Genomic DNA, 19,287 nt, shown 5'->3' with positions numbered 1-19,287 from the left:
GTATATTGGCGAATCTAAGACTGTTTGTTTATGGGTATCAGAATTGTTGCTCCTGCACGGAGAACCCCCCCTGTGCCGCTTCCATCCTTCCTTCCTTCCTTCCTTTCTCTCTCTCTCTCTCTCTGTCAACGATCTCTTGGCTAAGATCAGAGGACGATGCAGCCAGTATCTCTCGCTCACTCACTGGGGAGGAGGGGGGCCATTTGAACAATGCTGGCAAAGAGATTTTTTGCGTTGGTCCCTTCTCCCTGCCAAAGAGGTGGAAGCGAGATGTGAGTTGCAGCTGGAAATACCGAAGTGGGAACGGAACGTTCTGAGGGGGTTACGGGCAAAGGAGGACTTCTTCAAGTGGAAAGAGAGGAAGCTCAGGGAGAAGGAGGAGGTTGAGGGAATCTAATCCCCAGGCAGCTCCTGGGTTTTCAAAGCTGCTTATTCATTCTCTCTCTGGTGTCAGGAAAGGTAAGGCATCATTATTATTATTATTATTTCCAGTGTGATGTTAAGCTAGACCTCCTAAGGTTCCCTGGAATGGGATGCAAATTCATTTTAATTTGCGTCTTTTCCACTGTAAGCATCTTCTCTGTTGTGCAAAAGAATGTAGCAGCAGTTAATTCCTAAGAAGAGGCTAGGATCTGTCATCATCGTAGAACTAGACACCTTGGCTGGGGAACATAGTTGCTCATAGGACGGGCAGAGGTGCTCACCACACCCGTGATGGACATTCACTCCATGCCTCCTTTGTACATATATAGGTTTTTCGCTGGATTTCCCCCCCCCAAGTTTCCTTATATGAAAGCTGAGAGAACCCCTGCAGAATAGCCCGACGGTGTATTTCATTCCCACATCCTGCAATGTTTGTCTGACCAGAGCAGTCTCCTTTTTAATTGTCTCCCCCACCAAAAAAGAGACACGGAAAAGCAGGACGGTGGCCGAATTCTCCCTAGACTGGAATGCGCAAGTTGACTCTAGGCCCCTCCTAGACGGAAGTGGGACAAGGGAGGCCCTGCAAAGTTTCAGTGGGACATGTGGGGCCTGGTTGTTTTCACCTCGGCATTTCGTGGTTCCTGTCTATGCGCTTAGCTTGTTCTTGTCGATGGGGGAGAAGTGCTGCTCAGCCAGAGGTGGGCTCCCCTGACCAAGCCTGAAAAGCTGCACAAGGCATAATTATTCCTCATAACTTTGGCAGATTAGAGGCGGGATGATGGTGGGAAATATTCTCACAGTCTGCAACTTGGACCTCTCTCTGGAGGGCTGGTCTTTCAGCACACATCCAAGGCTGCAGTTCCTTTCCTGATCCAGCAACACATCTTATGGCACCTTCCCTGATGTGGGCTGAATGGGGTGAGAGCTTTTGCCCATCGCACGTGGAGGGCAGCAAGCCCACGAGAGCGGCGTTCCTGAACAACCACTTTCCAAAGTTGTTCTGCAGCCAGGCTGGACTTCATAACACTGCAAATTAAGTAGTTGGATTTCAATAACGCTTGGAAACACACCCTTCCTTCCAGGGAGGCGGGGGGAAAGATACTGTTTGTTGGGTGACTTTGTCCTAGCTCACTGTTAAAGACGTGCACCGAAGGAGAGCCCGTCCAGATCCCTGCCTTTCCAGCCACGTTTGTGAATGCCCCTGGGGGAACAGAGAGTCCTCTGGGCAGGGCCAACCCTGGAACGATAGGTTTAAAGTCCCAGTCGACAAAACTCACGAAGGGCTCCTTTGTGAAATAAGCAGAGGCGAAGCACCAGACCTGGAAACCGCCAGGTAACTTGGGAGCAGATGAGGAGAAGGGGCAGGGGATCTGAATCGGGGAGAAAAGGTGCCAGGAGCATAGCTCTTAAGGGGACGTTGGCACCCTTCTGCTGCTTTTTGGAAAGGGCCGGATGGGTTGTTCGCCTCCAAGGACGGTATTTTGGGACAATCGCGAGGAAACAGAGGCTTAAGGACAGAGAGCTGTAAACCTCTGTGGTAGTTATGAGAAGGGGTTGGAAAGCCAAAAACGCTTCAAGGCTGAGCGTAGAATGTGCTGCCCTAAAACTGGTGGCTTAAACAAAGACCGTGTCCTCCGTTGGCACGTCACGCGGAACCTCCTCCTCCCCCAAATCCCCCAAGCAGTCCAGCGGCTGGGCTTGGGGCGCAAACCGGAGCCAGCCGAGTCGGATGGTGGCCGAGCCCTTTCCACAAGCGCAAGTCCAAACCAGCCTAGTTTGGTATCAAGAAACGGCGAGCCAGAATGTGACCCTTACCTACCCTAGGAAACCAGGAGAGCTAAGATCTACTTCTGCCTCGGGCAGGCCACTGTAGCCGGGCCAGGCTTCAGCCAATGTCCGCTAGGTTATGCCGGTGGCGCTGGGTCTCCTCGGAGTGTCTCGATATTCGTCTTGGACGTCAGTTAGAATGAATGGCAGCGTAGTTCTATGATTGCAGCTGGCATTGTGTATCCAGCGTGCATGAAAACATTGCAACAGAATCTCTTGGCTTAAAAGAAGAAGCCCCTACTCGATGTATCCACAGAGAGACTGTCATATATTTTGCTCCCTTGTTTTTGCAAAGTTACTAGATGTGCCAACTTTGCTACAGTTATTAGAATGATCACTCTCCAATCCTGCAGCCTGGGAAACGTTGTAATACATTCCCGCGCATAGTCTGCAAAGGCTTCTGGAAGCTACTGAAAAAGAAAAATGTTTGCAGTTTTGTCGGTCAGGAAAACACTAGCATTTTAAGATAGCCGCAACATCCCTTACATGAATTTTCACAAGACCAGAAAGAGAGCACGCCCAGACTGCAAGTGGAAGGCTCGTCTCAGTCCTTATTAGACAGAAAAACTCTGACCTAACCCCTAATTAGGTTATTTTCTTCCGGCCTTACAGAAGGAAACGGTGTGGAAGAAGCCCCACCCGCTGAACATGGAAGGGGCTCTGATAGCCCGGGACAGAGTTGGAGTCCAAGATTTTGTCCTCCTCGACGCTCACACGAGTGAATCTGCTTTCTTGGACAACCTACGGAAACGATACCGGGAGAACCTCATTTACGTAATTAAAAATTAAGCCACCGGTCCATTTGGAACAGTGCTGCCATTTGTAATGGGAAAGAGGGTGGTAATATAATATTAGATCAGAAGTGCTAAACTGAATCGAATGGGCTGTCTCTTAAGGGTAAAGGAGACTTTAGAGCCAGAACCCAAATTCTGCAAGGAGGGCGAGGAGGTAGGAGGCCACTGTCCTCCCCAGGATGGACGGCCTGTGCATCCAACAAGAGCCGCTTTGTTCTTTCCGTCGGAGCCCTGGGGTAGGAAGTGAGGGTGGCAGAGATGGGCACCTTTGTCCCGGAGCAACAAGTGAGGCCGGCATCCTCAAACCTCTGCCCTCCCTTCCTTGCTGCCGCTCACCATCTCTCAGTATCACCCCCCTGAGCGGTGGCCTCACTCTTCCTGGTCCTGAGGGACATCCCTTGGTAGTCCTCGCCCCTCCAGATAGGTCCTCGGGAGTGAGGAGTACCAAGATGGGTTTGGGTTTGATGTTGAGAATGCCACCTCTTCTGTTTTGATGATCTCACGGCCCCCGAATCAGAAACAGTGATCTGGTAGCCGGCCCTTTAGGTTGGCTGGCAATAAGAATTCTTCTTGCCTTTTCCTTTCAGACCTACATCGGCACTCTTTTGGTGTCTGTGAATCCGTACAAAGAGTTGGACATCTATACGGTTAAGCAGATGGAGCAATACAAAGGCGTAAACTTCTTTGAGCTGCCCCCACACATGTGAGCACACACGCAGCGCTGTTCCCTGCTGGCTGGCCTTCCATGTATCCAGATGGGACCCTCAACTCACATCCATCCATCCATCCAAACTTAAGGGGATTTAAAGTACAACCCCCGCAAAAAATAATTATACACAGGAGATGGTCCCAATGCTGGCTGGGGATTAAGGGTGTTGAAGCCCCACCTGGAAAATACTCTGTTGGGTAAGGCAGATTTTATATAATCCAGGGAAGTTGTCACCGGGTCCCTTCTTGCATCTTCTCCAGTTACGCCATTGCTGACAACGCCTACCGTGTCATGTGCACCGAATATAATAACCACTTCATCTTGATCTCTGGAGAAAGTGGAGCCGGGAAGACTGAGGCCTCCAAGAAGATCCTTCAGTTCTTTGCAGTGACCTGCCCTACCACAGAGCAGCTGCAGATTGTCCGGGATCGCTTGCTTCTCTCCAATCCTGTCCTGGAGGTACTAGAAGAAACGGGCGGCTTTCACGCTGGGGCCCTTCAGAGCTGGCAGCGGGCGGCTCTTCCAAAATCCCATGGAAGTGGTGGATTAAAACAAGGGTGGTGTCTAGCATGGACCTTTTGTAATACTGGTCCTAACCAGGGTCCATTCAGCTGAGCAGATATGTTGTCTGTTAGTGTAGGTTCAGTTTGTCTTATTAATTTTTTCCTATTGATCTGAGCAGGTCTTCAATAACCTCTGATCTGTGATTTGAGTATCTTCTGTATCTTGCTCCCAAATTATTTTCTCTTCTGCAAGTGGTGGAGAGATGCTTTGATTTCTGGAATGGCAAACTTTGTTTTTACCATGAGATGTGGGGCTGGCTGGCTTCAAAAATGGGTTGGACCAATGCATGGAAGTCCTGGAGACCTATTAGTCTCGGGGGGGGGGGGCTGCCACTGCAGGCCATCTGCAGGGAGACACGTGGGGCTTCCTTGGGCAGTTGGTTGGCCAGTGGGACAACAGGCTGCTGGACTAGATGGGCCAGGGTCTAGTCCAGCAGAACATGGCTTATGTTCTTACATTTTTATGTAGTTTTCCTTTTTAAAATCTTCACTAAATAATGCTGTTTTTAATGAAAGAAAAAGAAATAAGAGAAAAAACAAAACCAAGTGTTTCCTACAAAAGGAGTCACAGGCGGTAACAGAGACACATAAAGTACGTGGCATTAAATGATCAGCAGGATTACTGGAATGGGCAATAGGCATCTGTGAGAGGAAAGAAAGCCCAGCCCACTGAATTCCCCAAATGTGTTTGCCCGACAGGCTTTTGGAAATGCAAAAACTTTACGGAATGACAATTCAAGCAGGTTTGGAAAGTACATGGACATCCAGTTTGATTTTAAGGTAAAACAAATATCTTGTATAATCTTTAAGGTGGAACAAATCTCTTGCGTTTTTTAAAGTGTAACTCTTTAATCTGGAATAATGAAACGGAGCCACTTCGTAGAATCTTCTGTTTATTTTTATACTGTAGGTTGTGTTTTTTTTCTTTTTGTCAGAGAAAGAGGGTGATAGGCCAGGCTGAGACTGAGAAGAGCAGTCAGGGTCGCCCAGCAGTGGGAAATGCATCTCTTTCCGTCAGTCCCAGTCTGACAGTCGAAGCTCTGGATTTCGGTTTTAGGTGTTTCCTCACATGACAACATCTCACCAGAATCTTGAGAAATGGTGTTTCCCAGCCTTGGTGTCTGACCCTGAATAGCTAGATGCACAGTGTGTCCTGTGCGCAAGGAGCGACTTGGGTGTGTAATGTGCCTGCTTGCTTTGCCTTGCTTGCTCTTGCAAGGTGTGTCTGCCTGTTTGTCTTTGCCGTTTTCAGGGAGCTCCCGTTGGTGGGCACATCCTGAGCTATCTGATTGAGAAATCCCGCGTGGTTCACCAAAACCCCGGGGAGCGCAACTTCCACATCTTCTACCAGCTGCTGGAGGGCGGAGAGGAGGACCTGCTTCAAGGGCTGGGCCTGGAACGCAGCCCTCAGAAGTACACGTATCTCGTGCAGGTTGGGTGGTGCAGCTCCCACGTCCCTCCTTTGGCACAGTTCTGTTCCACAGACAGTAATCTCCGGGTGTCACATGCACTTTTAAATTAAAACTTGAAGTCACACTGTTTTCTGATTTTGAATTGGCCCCAGACCTTGTCCTTTAGTTGGGCCATGTCTTTTTCTCTTTGTGGCCAAAGTGCAACAGACCTTGCTGACTTGTCTCTTACATCTCTCAGTGGATTGGATTCTTGGCCTTCAAAGGACCACTCCAACCTTTGAGGGTTCTGCAAGATCTTGGAACATGATCTGAGCAGAGCGCTCAGGTGAGGCAGCGTCTTGCCGCTGAACCTCCATCGCTAGGGAATGTGAGCTGTGACCTCGCATCTTCCATGGCACTTGCAAAAAACATCTGGCGATAATGATGGAAAGCAGGATGCCAGTCTCAGTGGGTGTTTGTTTGATCCAGCCTCATCCTAAGGGTTCTGTATTAATGACATATGAATTTAATCTCTCGTCCAAAGAGCTTCAGAAACTCTTGTCATCCTTCCCCATTCTGATGTCCTCCATATGTGTGGGAGGATGCAACCCCATCATCCTTCACCAGCATAGGAGTGACAGAAGTTGTATTCAGGCTGTGGATGATAGGCTGGTGAGGTCCATCCTTGCCCTTCTTTGATCACTGTTCATTGCACTTCGTGGCAGAATGGGAATTTAGACCCAGCCCTCCTTCCTCAAAGGCCTGGAGTCCACCTCCAGCATCACCCTGACAAAGCTCCCATCCTGTTTCTGTCTCCCACAATAGGGGGGCTGTGCCAAAGTATCTTCCATTAATGACCAAAGCGATTGGAGAACAGTCCAGAAGGCCTTCATCGTCATTGACTTTGCAGCAAGAGATATTGAGGTACAAACCTTATGAGGGAGGCAGAGAAGAAAGGAGAGTTGGGTTGAGTGGAAGTTGGTCCCTGCTTGACTGCGTAGAAATGAGTAAACTCTTGCTTGTGAGAAATAAGCAACTGTATTCCACTGCATTGGAAAAACACCTGATTTGCATACTGCCGGAGGTATCTTCTGTGATGGCTCTAGGTCTGGAAACCTACAGAGGTCTCTCAGGAGCCTTTAACGGTCTTCCAGTACAGCGCATGCCCTTGAGAAAAGAACCCCAGTCTTCTCTAATATTTATGGCTGGGAATAAATGACTAAAGCTGAGATCCCATAGATGCTTATTTGGAGAACTGAATTCAGCAATTTACTTGTTCTGAATAAACTACAAGGTCTAAATGAGAAGGAGATGTTAGAACCGTTGTCTCTTCATTTCACACATGAAATGTCTGGGATAAAACATGCCAGTTTCTAGTCCTTAATGGCTGTAGATAAGTTTAGTGCAGTGAATGAACTCTTGTTCCTGTTCCAGAAAGTAAGTTTTGGAAAGGCACGATGTTTCCTTGTCCAGACGGACTAGCGTTGCTGATACAGGATATTTATGGGGTGTATAATTTGTACAAGTTGAGATAATTCCTACAGTAGCCTCTAAAGAGGCAGCTGATTAAAACAACCCTTTTACGGTAGTGATTACAGTGAATTATACTTGATTTTACAACATCCTTTCTTTATTCTCAGAATCTCTTAGGGATAATTGCAAGTGTCTTGCATCTGGGCAACATTCAGTTTGAAGAAGACAGCAATGGCCATGCCATCATCACCAATGGCACTCAAATCAAGTGGATCTCCAAGGTGCCAGCTGGGGGTGTCAGTGAATTAATTTTGATGAAGCCAGCCCAGGGTGCAAAGTGAATGGTATTATTAAGACATTGTCCTCTACCATCCTGGCCACTTGCATATAGCATTGACTGGGAAAAGTTTTGCCATAATCAGATTCTACTACAATTCCACGCAGCCTGAACTACTTCCACATACTTTGGTGTAGATGCACCATTGTAGGAGTAGTTTTGAGCATGTAGTACTAGCCTAATCACATATGGAAGTTTCCCCTCTCTGCCAGACGTTTTGAACTATCGCACCAATAAGAGGTTGAGCATATATCTCTAGTGTTGCCTGCTGTCATGGGCCTGACGGTTTCTTTTGCATCCTCTTTCTAGCTTTTGGGCGTCCATCTATCCATTCTTCAAGAATCTCTAACCCACAGGAAAATTGAGGCCCGGTCTGAAGAGGTACCACTCAGTCGCCCTGCTCCTTGGCAGTAATGTAATATGGTGCATCTGCCACCATGTGTAGACACCATGATTCTTTCCTCCCTAAAGGTTTTAAGCCCATTGGATGTAGACCTGGCATTTTATGCCCGGGACGCAGTAGCAAAAGCAATATATGGACGGATGTTTACTTGGCTGGTCAACAAGATCAACAGTTCTCTAGCAAACAAGGTTGGTCCCTTGTTGCCTTTTATAATAATTGCTTGTATTAACAGTGCATCCTTTCAACTCCCATGCAGTGGAGAAGGTAGACTGGCCTCCTTCACTGGGGCTGCTCGGTCGCTGCACGCATCCTGTCCGATTTGTGCTCAGGTGTTCCAAGGATCTTCCCGGCATGACCCACATTGTCTGTGCTTTGTTTGGTAGGACCTCAGCAGGAAAACAGTGATTGGGCTACTTGATATTTATGGCTTTGAAGTCTTTGAGACGAACAGGTACATCTCCACGCTTGAGCAAATCCCATTTCAAAATGGTTTACCTGTTAAAAAATAAGATAAACGTGATCTATCTGGCTGATCGCGGCTTTGTTTTCCCCCTTGAATAAAAATGAATGAGAAGGCAGTGTTCAGAACATTTAAATTGGATGTTTTGAGAATGAAGTCTAAGCGTGCTCAGAGTAGCACTTCATTTTCCGCATGTGAGCCAAAATCTTTGCCCCCAACATGCTAGTTTTCCAAGAACACGGAATTTGGAGGAGGAAGAGGAGTGGGAGGAGGCGGTGGTTGTACAACTTCCCTTCTTTCACTTGGGGTGGTTAAAATGGTTTCATCCAGAAACACTTCTAGGACATTACTGTTTTAAAATGACTTTCTGCTGTTTGTTTGCTTGTTTTTGCAAGTTTTGAACAGTTCTGTATCAACTATTGCAATGAGAAGCTCCACCAGCTGCTGATCGAGATGACCTTGAAGGCAGAGCAAGAGGAATATGAGCTGGAAGGCATTGAGGTAATTCTTGCTCTGCTTCCCTTCTTCTCCTTAGCCCCCCTCCCCGCAAGCAAGACCTTAGCTGGGCTTGGCAGCCAAGAGCAGAAGAGAAGCGCAGAGGAGCCGGGAAAGGAAGAGGTTAAGTGTAAGCTGCAGTTGGCAAAGCCTTCCTGGAGACTACCTGGGTGGCGGGCTCCTGTTTCTCTCTTGACAGAAACGTAGGAAAGAAAACGCTCTTGTAAGAGTCAAGAGATGCTCCAGGGTCTGGAGACTGACAGTGGACTTTTGTAGAGCAGAAATGGTTGGAGGGAAGCTTTCTTCCACATGATGCCTACATTTACACATTTTATCCACCATTGATTCTGGTCAAACAGGTTTTATGGCATGTTTAAAGGAATACAAAATCCTGCTGAATTTTACCAGGCCAGAGATCCTTCTTTGAAACACTGCTGTGAATAAAGTGTATTCTGAGCCCAACCCATGGAAAAGTATGCCTTTTCCCAAACACTTTTAAGGCTTCTTCCCAGACTTGGTCTAAATTCTGTCTCCAGAGGCTAGTGAAGATGGGCTTTCTGATTTAACTAGAATTTTACTTGCCCAAATATGCCCTTGCTGTGCCTTGACAGACCATCCTCCTATGTTTTGCTTCTAATTGTAGTGGGAACCAGTCCCATATTTTAATAACAAGATCATATGTGACCTTGTGGAGGAGAAACACAAAGGCATCATTTCCATACTGGTAAGAAAACATTGATTTTTGAGTATGTCTACCCATGGCAAATGTAAGCTAGTCTCAACCAAATATAATGGGTGAGGGCTGCCATCCAAAGGAATTTTGGGGACTGAAATGTTTTAAAACAGCTAGGGAATTCTATCAAAGAGTTATTCACGTTCTCACAGAACTACAGTTCTCAGTAGCAGAGAAGAGAAAACGGAGCACAGGGTGACTTCACAGGACCTGGGCCTGAGTTCCTTTGAGGAATGAGGAATGCTTTGAAATAATTTTTCTTTGAAAGCTGATGTTTGAAGATGCTCCCAGTGTCAACCTTTCTTGATCAGGAGTCCTCCAGATGTGCTGGCTGGCTGTTTGTTGTGAATGTAGACCCAACACATCTGGTTTAGATTCAAGAACCAGTCCCATTGGCTGTGCCCCATGCATAACCATAAACCAGGATTTTTAAGCATGATTCACTGAACAAGCTATAATGGCCTGGTTCACACATAGCTTAAATCAAAGCCAAATCACGTTATTTATTGCTCATGTGCTAGAGCCGGTGATGGTCTTTTGTCTTCCTTTTTTTAAGGATGAAGAATGCTTGCGACCCGGTGAAGCAACTGACTTGAGTTTCTTGGAAAAGCTGGAGGAAAAAGTAGGAGATCACGCCCATTTTGTGACGTAAGCACCGTACCCTTTACGCTAGAGGAGATGGAATTGTTTTGCAAGTCGTTCAGCTTGGGCCCTCTTGGAGCAGACCGTAGTTCAGAGCAGTTCCCCCAGCCCCGTAATTGTGGCTTCTGGATTTGGTCCTGACCAAGTTGTGAATGGAATCATCTCTGAATCTGAGAAATTTTCTTTGTGTTGTTTCCTCTCTGCAGTCGAAAGCTTGCAGACCAGAAAACACGGAAGTCCATTGACTGGGTGGACTTCCGCTTGCTTCACTACGCTGGTGAAGTGACTTATTGCACAGTAGGTAAGAAAGGGGGGAACTGGCTTGGAAGTGACTAAGTCTAGGCTGGTCGATGGAGCTCATGCCACCCAGCCATCTCCCTCCTTGCTTTAAGCTCACAAGAACGATTTCTGCTTCAGAAAAAAAGCAGGGAGGCATCAGGCGGATGGCGAGCTCCTCGTTCCTAGATTTCAAGATCAGGAACTTCTTTGTTTGGAAACCAACCTATCTTGGCCACAGTTCTCTTCCAACTCCCAATGAACACGATGTTTTGGATATTCTGTTTGTGGCGATCTCACTTCATAGCCTTTTGGGCCCCAGTTACAACTCCCAGCTTCCCATTGCGTCCTTCAATTTAACACATCTCAGACAGATTGAATTATAGCCCCTCATTCCCACAAGCGCACTCCCCATTGGTTGTGCAGTGTAGCTGGCACCAGGTTGGAGAAGGCTGGAGAAGCCTCTCTCTCTCTCTCTCTCTCCTCAAAACAAATCAAAAACCTATTGGCAAGGGGGAATAGCACTGATGGCACTGTAGTCCCAGGATTTTCGTTGTTTAGACCAACAGTTGCTTCCTAGGGTCATCCTTGCTTCATGTACAAGGAGTTTTTCTCTCCCACTTCCCGAATTTTATTAGCATTGCTTTAATTTTATTTCCTGCTGTCTTTAGGATTTTTGGAGAAAAATAATGATCTGCTTTACCGGAACCTCAAAGAGGTAAAAACGTGGTATTAATTGAGGTGGGCTTCTGTCTTGCCTTGTAGTTAAGGACTGAAAATAGAATAGGAAAGGCCCACGTAAAGGAAGAGTTGGGGAATTATTAGAGTGGGTGGCCAGCCTTTAGAAATTGAGAGGTTTGAGTAAATTTAAAAATGGAATGGCATGGGTGTTATGAATTCTGTGACCTGATGCTTTAACCTCTTTCAAGGTGCTGTGCAATTCCAAAAATGGTATCTTGAGAGAATGTTTCCGCCCATCAGAGTTGCACAACCGGAGGAGGCCCGAGACGGTGAGTGGTCTCCTCTGCTTATGAGCTGAGCTCTTGAAATATCTTGCCCCACTCCCAGGAGCCGAGCTATACAGTACATTGGCATTTTATAGAAAGCTGGGAAACGTCTTTTAATGAAGGAGAGTTTTCTTCAGCTGGAAATTGTATTCCTTGCTCACGATTTGCAATCTGGGACAGTGTGCCTGTGGAAACAGGGCTCACTGCAGTCTTTAGCACACTGTGCAGAGCGCACACACACACGCTGATTTTCACACACAGCTGTTGCCACGCATGAGCTTTGCAAAACTTTCCCATTGGTGCTACACAAGGGATGGTTTTCTGGGAGAAGACTGGCTTGGGATGAGGATTTAACTCTTTCTGAGACAATAATCAGGGTTGGGAAGAAGCACCCCACTGGGGCAATTGAGGACCCCTTTTCAGACTTAATTGCTTTGGGGTAAGCTTGTACCTGCAGAGCAGGCATCCCATCCCTTTCATGCTTGTAACTGTAGTCTCCTGGTGTGCGCAGGTTGCAACTCAATTCAAGACAAGCCTGTCCAGTTTGATAGACATCCTGATGTCCAAGGAGCCATCCTACATCCGGTGCATTAAACCAAATGCTGACAAAGAACCTGGTAAGGAGTCCTCTGGGCTCGAAATGGAGGGTGCACAACTTTCCGTATGTGTTTCGTTTATTTGTCCCTGGCCCCAAAGGCATTTTGGAGGCAACCTCTGCAATCCTTAAAATCTAGGCTTCCTTAAAAATGACAGCTAACGTTTCTCATCCCCCTGGAGAAATTAGAACTCATGGCAGTTAAAACCTATGCAAGTGGCGGTGAGGCCAGGGGCTTCCTGTCTCGGGCAACAGGGAGGAGAAGTCCTCGGGTGGTCATGGACGCTGACATTGATGCACCTCTGTGCTCTCGTGCAGCCAAACCTGTGCGTGTGTTTGGGCACTAGAATGTAGATCCCAGGAAGCCTGTGCGTTTTACTTGAGGGGCGGGGGAAGAAAAGGAGGAGGTATGGGATGGAGAATTTTGCTAGTGTTAGTGCCCTGAACGGGATACACTTCTGTCGTGCAGACAAATTCGATGACTCCTTGATAAGGCACCAGGTGAAATACTTGGGGCTAATGGAGCACCTACGGGTGAGGCGAGCAGGCTTTGCTTACCGTCGGAAGTATGAGGACTTCCTGCAAAGGTGAGATTCCAGCTCCCCTCCAGCCATTGCTGTTGCTTCCATAGTAACTGAGAACATGAGAGAGAAGGCCATCTAGTCTTCCCCCAGTCCTAAAACATTTGGGTGGAGATTGGAGGGTCTGGGATAATTCATTTATTAACGTGTTAGATCTTGGGAAGACATAGGTCACCTATTGAGCAGTGCTGTTGTACAGCACATCCCTCCGCCGTGGAGCTTATGGATAGGAATTGGATTTAGCACCCTATAAACCAGCTTTCCCATCATCATGAATCCTGGAGAGACACCAGGAGCGAGAAGGCGGAGGTTAGCTCATGCTTTGCGCCGGACAGAAATGATTGTGGTCCTCCATGGTCACTTCCGCTGTGTGAAATCCATTTATTCCGCCCTGTTTCTCTTGATTTGTTTTAGATACAAGTTGCTCTGCCCTGATACCTGGCCCCAGTGGCGAGGTCCCGCTGCCAAGGGAGTGGAGAGGCTCATCCATCACGTCGGCTATAAGCCCGAAGAGTACAAAATGGGAAGGTAAAGGACGGCGGCTGCCGGCGTTTGTGACTGATTCACGCAGCCCCTCTCAAAAACTAACCATTAAAATGTAGCTGTCGACTTTTCTCTCATTTAGGACCAAACTGTTCATTCGTTTCCCAAGAACCCTTTTTGCCACTGAAGATGCCTTCGAATATAGAAAACACCTCCTAAGTATGTACTTGGGCTGCTTCGGATCACGCCAGCCCAGAAACATCATTTTCTACCTGAACATTTTGACAGGTCCTTTCTCTGCAAGTCGCTTCTGAGAATGCAGTGGAAATTGTGGAATTTGTTTGGCTTGTAGGTCCCTTTTTCTTAGAATTGCTAGAAGCAGATGGATTTGGCAGCTCCCTCTTTATAGTAATCTGAGGACCCTGGATTACCTTCTCATAAACATGACTTCTTGGTCCTAACATGATAAAGCTGCACAATATCCCTGTAGGCCCACTTAGTCCAGCATTATCTTCCTTCCCAACTTTGGCCAAACAGATGTCTCCAGGTTTTGGCATTGCAAGCAAAAACCCAGGTCTACTTATGAGTAATCTTTGGGGTGATAAGCTTGGCATCTGTAGGATGGCCTTTTTTGCATTAAGAAGGTCCTACGTTCACTAAAGACACCAGGTACCATTGATGAGAAAGATATCTAAGGGCCACTTCCAGTGACAGTAGGAAATAATAATACTGTTGATGAATCAAGATTCTTGACTCAGTTTCAAAAAGTATCTAGGCTAGAAGGTCCCAGGTTCTGTTCTTGGAATTTGCAGTTAAAAGTGATGTCAGGTGGCACAGTTGGCAAAGAAAATGATCTGTCAGTTGGTCAGAGCCTGTATAAGTCTGGCTTAGAAGAGCCTTCTTGTCACACCAGAGGTCTCCAAAGGCTCCCCAAAGAAATGGAAGTGGTTGCAAGAGGCTTTGCAACCTGCGAGGGCTAAATTATCAGGGCAGTATGCTTGTTTGTCTTTTAGTTTCCAGAATACAAGCCAAATACAGAGGTTGCCTCGGGAAGCGAGAATTCCAGAAGATGAAAGAAGCTGGTAAGGAACCGTTGGTTGGAACCAAAAACAGTCTTGACCAAAGAACTGCAGAAGTGCTAAGATGCAATGCTTCCTCTTCCTCTTCCTCTTCCTCTTCCTCTTCCTTTCGCATTCAACTCATTTTACCAAAGGGCAGGCTTCTTTGCTGTTTATCCCCCAACCCCACCCCATGTGCTCTTTGTCTGCAAATAAGGAGACAGTCCTGGGTCCGCTGGGTCATCGGAGGGATCCTTTCTTTCTGTCTTGCAGCCATCAAGCTAGAGGCTGCCTGGAGGGGGGTCCTGGCACGCAGACTGGCCAAGAAGAGAATGTGGGCGGTGCAGACGATCCACAAGTAGGTCCCCTGCCGCTGCCGCCGCCGCCACTCTCCTCCTGGGACCACCCCTCCCTTTCCGTTGCCTCTCAGCTCTGGGAGGAAATAAGAGAAGTCCCTGTTCTCTTGGTTACTCCCGGTCTTGCGTGGATGTGTATAGACGCGCACACCCACACGTACACGCTCGGGAAGGTTCCTGGAGATCATAGAAATACGGTCATGAATGTTGCCTTTTTCCCTTCTGAAGGTACTTAAAAGGCTTTATTCACCGGAAACAGCCCCTGAACACTGAGAACGTGGACTTCGTGAGGTTTGTGCAGTACGCCTACCTCATGAAACTCAGGGATCACGTTCCAAAGACCGTCTTGGACAAAAGCTGGCTTAAGCCTCCAGAGATCATGGAACAAGTGAGAACTGCCTTGGGGGAAGCCTCCGTGTTCAGGGGCAGCCTGCCGCAGAACACACAGGGAACAGGCCTCTGGGCTTCCTGTGGGAACAGGCTGTGGGTTCTCTGCATGCTGCTGGTGGGCACTGTGGGGATGCTGGATCTCCCCAGCTCTTCCAGTGCTAGCTGAGGGAGAGTCAGATGAGAAGTAACTGATTGGAGCTCTTTCCACATCTCTTGTCCACCTTCTCCCCTTCTACCGCACAGACCTCTGATCTTCTGAAGAAGATCTGCACAAGGAATCTGGTCCGGAAGTACTGCCGTGGCATCACTGCAGAGAAGAAGGCCCAGGTAACAGGACAGGGCTCTGAGCATCTTCAGATGCAGAAGCCTGGAACTTCAACCTGATCTGGGGGTGCTCCTGATGTCCTGAAGGGTATCAAGGAGGGCATAATTTCTTATTTTACTCCAAAACAGATGGAGCAAAAAGCAGTTGCCAGTGCCATCTTTTCCGGGAAGAAGGTTGGCTATGCTGAAAGCCTGAATGAACCCTTTGTGGACAGCAGGCTAAGTGAGTAACTGAGCGATGGTAGGTGCTACAAGAGCTCGGCTTGAGTCAAGTGAAAAGTTCTCTCTTTCTGAGTATCGGGTTATAATTCGGGGAGAATTTCACGGAAGTATAGAATTGTGGAGTTGGAAGGGATCCCAAGGATCATCTGGTCCTGCAGGAAAAGTAAGTACTTGTTAACCAGCTCACTTTAAAGCTGATCTGTAGCTTTCAAAAACTTGCATACTGATCTTGAATGGTATGTCTTATGTTATAAGCCACTTTGGAAGAATCGTTAAATGAAATAATGAAGTGAAAAAATGTTTCTGGTGTGCCAGAGGCTTCTTAGAAGAGCTCAGAAGAGGCCACTGCTTTCTGCCCCGTTCATTCCTAGGTGAGAGTGACCTGTGCCCCAAAGTCCTGCAGATGATCCGCCACGAGAAGGTGCAGGTAAGGCAGATGATGCGTCCCGCAGGTAAGGGGGAGCAGCGCTCCGAATGGCGGCTTTCTCATCACCTCTGACGCTGCAGAACAAGCACGACTGCAGTTCCCAAGCTCTCGGTCAGACTCCCCAGCTAAAGCCCCTCTTGTGCTGCTTTCCAGTATGTCACCCCAGTGGTGAAGTATGACCGGAACGGCTTCAAGCCCCGAGAGCGGCTGCTTGTTCTGACCCGTGTGGCGGCTTACGTGGTGGAGACAGCAAAGATCAAGCAAAAGATTGAGTATGCAACGCTCAGAGGTAACCTTTGGAATCACACCTCCTCGGCAGATGGATTTGTACGGGCCTTGTCCTGGAAACCTGCTTTCTAGTCTCCTGGCGGCAAAGCTTTCTGGCACACAAACGATTGGAGGGAGAATTTCGAACTCGGCCTTTACTGTGCCGTCACGCAGGCTGCCGCCGGTCTAGAAGAGCTGGTGCAGAAACGAGCATTTTTCACCAAATGAATTAGGAAATTTGCCCTAGGTAGAGAGGACCCTCATACATATCCAGAAGGGAACAAGGGCGAGGAAGCCAGGTGTTTTTCCGTACAGAGAAAAAGGAATGGCCAACTGCAAAAAACTATCCTAGGTTGCAGAAAGAGATTACCGGGGGAAGGGGCTGGAAAGGGAAGACTTGGGAGCAGGAAGGGGCTTCAGTATGTTGGGAGGAGGTGGAAACCAGAGAAGCTGCGAGGGGGTCTATGGTGGGAAAGTAATGTATAGCTCCATCTCTGCAACGTCACCAAAGGCATGTCAGAAAAGAATCGGGGCAGGGATCCCGAAGCCCCGGAACGTATTAGCTGGGTTTAATAGACTTTTTTTTAAAAAGAAACAGTTGAAACTTGGTCCTGCTGCAGCCACATTTCCATGAAATTTACACTGTGGGACAGAAGAAATGCAGCTTCCTGTGAGTCACGTGGTTCTACCTTCTTTCTGCAAGGCATTTCCACCAGCAGTCTCAGCGACGGTATCTTAGTCCTTCATGTTCCAGAAGACAACAAACAAGAAAAGGTAACAGAAGTTTTCTGGGATTACCTATGTACCTAGGTACACGCTCGCTTGCTCGCTCGCTCTCTTTGTAAAATCAACTATCTTAAACAGGGAAATTTGGAGAGAAGCAATCAAGAAATGTGTTCCCCACTCACACTGAGCATCAAAGAACTTCTAACAGAGTAGTTGCATAAATTTAAAAGTGTTAGTCAGTTAAATCTGCATAAAAGTATCCAGGTATAAAAACAAGAGTCGAGAGAGGATATTAAGGCCGCTTGATCTTACTGGACTTTTCAGGTGTAACCGAGGCAGTAGATTCAGAAAACAAATGAATAAAGCTCCAGTAATACGGTGGTTTCTAGGCAACTTGAAGTTCAGATTCTATAGTAAGTTATTAATTCTTTGCAATTACTAATTAGAAGGCATACCAGGAGTTTCCAAGTTGCTGTTAGAAGCCCAGTGTCTGGAGGTAAAGGAGCCCCAGTGCTGCCTCCTCCAGGCTGTGCTCAAAAAGGGGCATCTTGATTTGCGAGCAGCCTGCCCTGTTCCTTTTACGTCCCCTTCCTCCATCTCACCCTCCTGCTTCAGGACTTGATTGGAAATAACCAGTCCTCCTCCGATCTTGCTTCCAGGGAGATGCTATTCTGCGGTGTGAGCATGTTTTTGAGACCGTCACCAAGCTCTGCATGTTGGCCAATAAGCAGGACATGGTCGCTGTGGTCCAGGGAAGGTAATTTCCCAGTCTTTGGCTGTCTTCGCTTCTGCAGAGGGAGATGGTCTTGTGGGGCTTTCTTTTTTAATACCATCTGAATACTTACCCGCCAAAGAAACTGCAACTAATTTAAGGCTTCAGTTTCACATTGCGCAGCAATTAAAATCCGGGCGACTGCTCTTAAGTCCTTAAACCTTCTGAATGTTTGTTTTCTCACCCAGACCTGTTCTGACTCTTGGTCACAGCGGTGCGGGTCTCCTGCTGAAAGATCCCTTTGTCCATTGCCTGGTGCTGCAGGCTGAACCCCTGGGCCTCCTTCGGCAGCGGGGCTCCACGACTAAGCACTGGTCCTTGGCAGAGGCAGCTAAGGCAACTAGCCTCTGGAGCACTGGTATAATTTCTGTAGTTTTTCTCTGTTTTATAATAGCCTCCAGTTTCAGATCAGTCCAGGGAAAGAAGGAACCATGGTTTTCACCACCGGGCAGGAGCCTCAGATCTACAAAGCCAAGAATGGACAACTGACAGTGGTAAGTCCTGGAGCGTACAACATCCAGGCTGCTTTGCTGCATCCGGCCACGTCTGAATATTGTTTCCCGCACTGGCCAATCTGTTTTTCCTCAAAACCGAAGGAGATTCTATTGAGGCAGTCTACCTCTGTTAATTCATTTAGCTAATTTAATTTTTTCAAAAAGAAAACGTCTTTTAACAGCTACCATCTCCTCATGCGGGTGTTCTTTTGCCGTAGAAGCTTTCTGGCTGGCTTCAGGTCCTAAATATGCAGGGAAGCTGTCTAGAAATGACTCTTTTATGTTTAAACCCCAAAGGTATCCACCAAAATAAAGTCCTGATGGGGAAAACCCAAGATCGAGCGCTGTTACTTTGTCTGCTTGAAAAGAAAGTCACTGAAATCACCACCTCCATGGAGAATTGCTGCGGTCTTTGCAAACCTACTCAAATTTTGATGCCATAGGACGGTTGGAGTCAAGGTCATTTGCATCTTTTTTAAAAGCAACATCGTGAACGAACAAAATGCAAACGGTTCACCTATTAATCCTAGACCCCATAATATCCTCAATGAACACCCCAATAACTGATGCATAGAGCAAGGCTGTGTTTTCGTGATAACTTGCTTCAAAATCCCAGCGGGCAATAATTTAACCATGAACTGCACTGAACAGCCCCAAGCCTTTGTTTTAAAATGAAGAACTTCAGAAAAGGGTCCCAGTCATGAGTTCTAAGCAGGACTGGAAGAGAAGCAGTAAGGCAAGCTGTGAAACTCCACCAAATTCTCTGCAAAGTGAACAGGGGCTAGTGAGCATCATCCCCATTTTTGAAGTGCGAACTGAAGTTCTTACTTCTTGGACAAGCTCTGAAGCATGGGAAGAAGGTACTTCTGTTCCCGGAGTTACGACCCCATGTTACTCTCTGTATTAGCAACCTGTGATGTATTTATGAAAAATTAAAAAGATGAAAGGAAAATTATCTTCTGCTGGCCTGGCCTCTCCTCTCTGTGTTTGCTAGCCACCTCCAGAGGCACTTTGTAAAAAGCCAGCCCAGTGTTTAAAAAAGGTTCACGCCATACTCCT

General features: G+C 47.4%; 1 protein-coding gene across 4 annotated transcripts; it reads left to right on the top strand.

The window, feature by feature from the left end:
- Window positions 1-465: 465 nt before the first annotated feature.
- MYO1H (myosin IH) lies at window positions 466-19,170 on the top strand. Of its 4 annotated transcripts, none has more exons than XM_025174001.2 (32): window positions 466-1,756; window positions 2,863-3,024; window positions 3,632-3,747; window positions 4,014-4,212; window positions 5,016-5,096; window positions 5,569-5,748; window positions 6,533-6,631; window positions 7,348-7,461; window positions 7,827-7,898; window positions 7,989-8,108; window positions 8,304-8,371; window positions 8,776-8,881; window positions 9,519-9,599; window positions 10,165-10,256; window positions 10,457-10,551; window positions 11,198-11,244; window positions 11,456-11,536; window positions 12,045-12,150; window positions 12,598-12,715; window positions 13,124-13,237; window positions 13,335-13,411; window positions 14,206-14,274; window positions 14,524-14,608; window positions 14,835-14,994; window positions 15,240-15,323; window positions 15,450-15,543; window positions 15,914-15,969; window positions 16,123-16,258; window positions 16,940-17,010; window positions 17,622-17,719; window positions 18,129-18,228; window positions 18,526-19,170. In XM_025174001.2, exons 2-32 carry the CDS (start codon window positions 2,899-2,901, stop codon window positions 18,547-18,549), a joined length of 3,069 nt encoding a protein of 1,022 aa, XP_025029769.1. In that variant the 5' UTR covers window positions 466-1,756; window positions 2,863-2,898; the 3' UTR covers window positions 18,550-19,170. The 4 variants fall into 4 exon arrangements, 3 of the variants coding, with proteins under 3 accessions (XP_025029769.1, XP_087991217.1, XP_087991218.1); XM_088135091.1 differs by having other exon boundaries at window positions 16,829-17,010; XR_015795131.1 differs by lacking the exons at window positions 16,940-17,010; window positions 17,622-17,719; window positions 18,129-18,228; window positions 18,526-19,170 and having other exon boundaries at window positions 15,450-15,561; window positions 16,123-16,202.
- The last annotated feature ends 117 nt before the right edge of the window (window positions 19,171-19,287 follow it).

This window comes from Python bivittatus, unplaced genomic scaffold, assembly GCF_059951505.1.
Source record: "Python bivittatus isolate LINGU-HERP-01145 unplaced genomic scaffold, Pbiv_v1 ctg000100_np1212, whole genome shotgun sequence".
Taxonomy (NCBI): Eukaryota; Metazoa; Chordata; class Lepidosauria; order Squamata; family Pythonidae; genus Python; species Python bivittatus.
This window is presented reverse-complemented; position numbering and strand designations above follow the sequence as displayed.

Bases quoted from the DNA above. Each gene is read 5' to 3' on its own strand.
- MYO1H (XM_088135091.1), top strand. From the start codon at position 2,899: ATGGAAGGGGCTCTGATAGCCCGGGACAGAGTTGGAGTCCAAGATTTT. The intron at 14,275-14,523 runs GTAAGGAACCGT...TCTGTCTTGCAG, and splicing joins CCAGAAGATGAAAGAAGCTG to CCATCAAGCTAGAGGCTGCC. The intron at 15,970-16,122 runs GTAAGGCAGATG...GCTGCTTTCCAG, and splicing joins TCCGCCACGAGAAGGTGCAG to TATGTCACCCCAGTGGTGAA.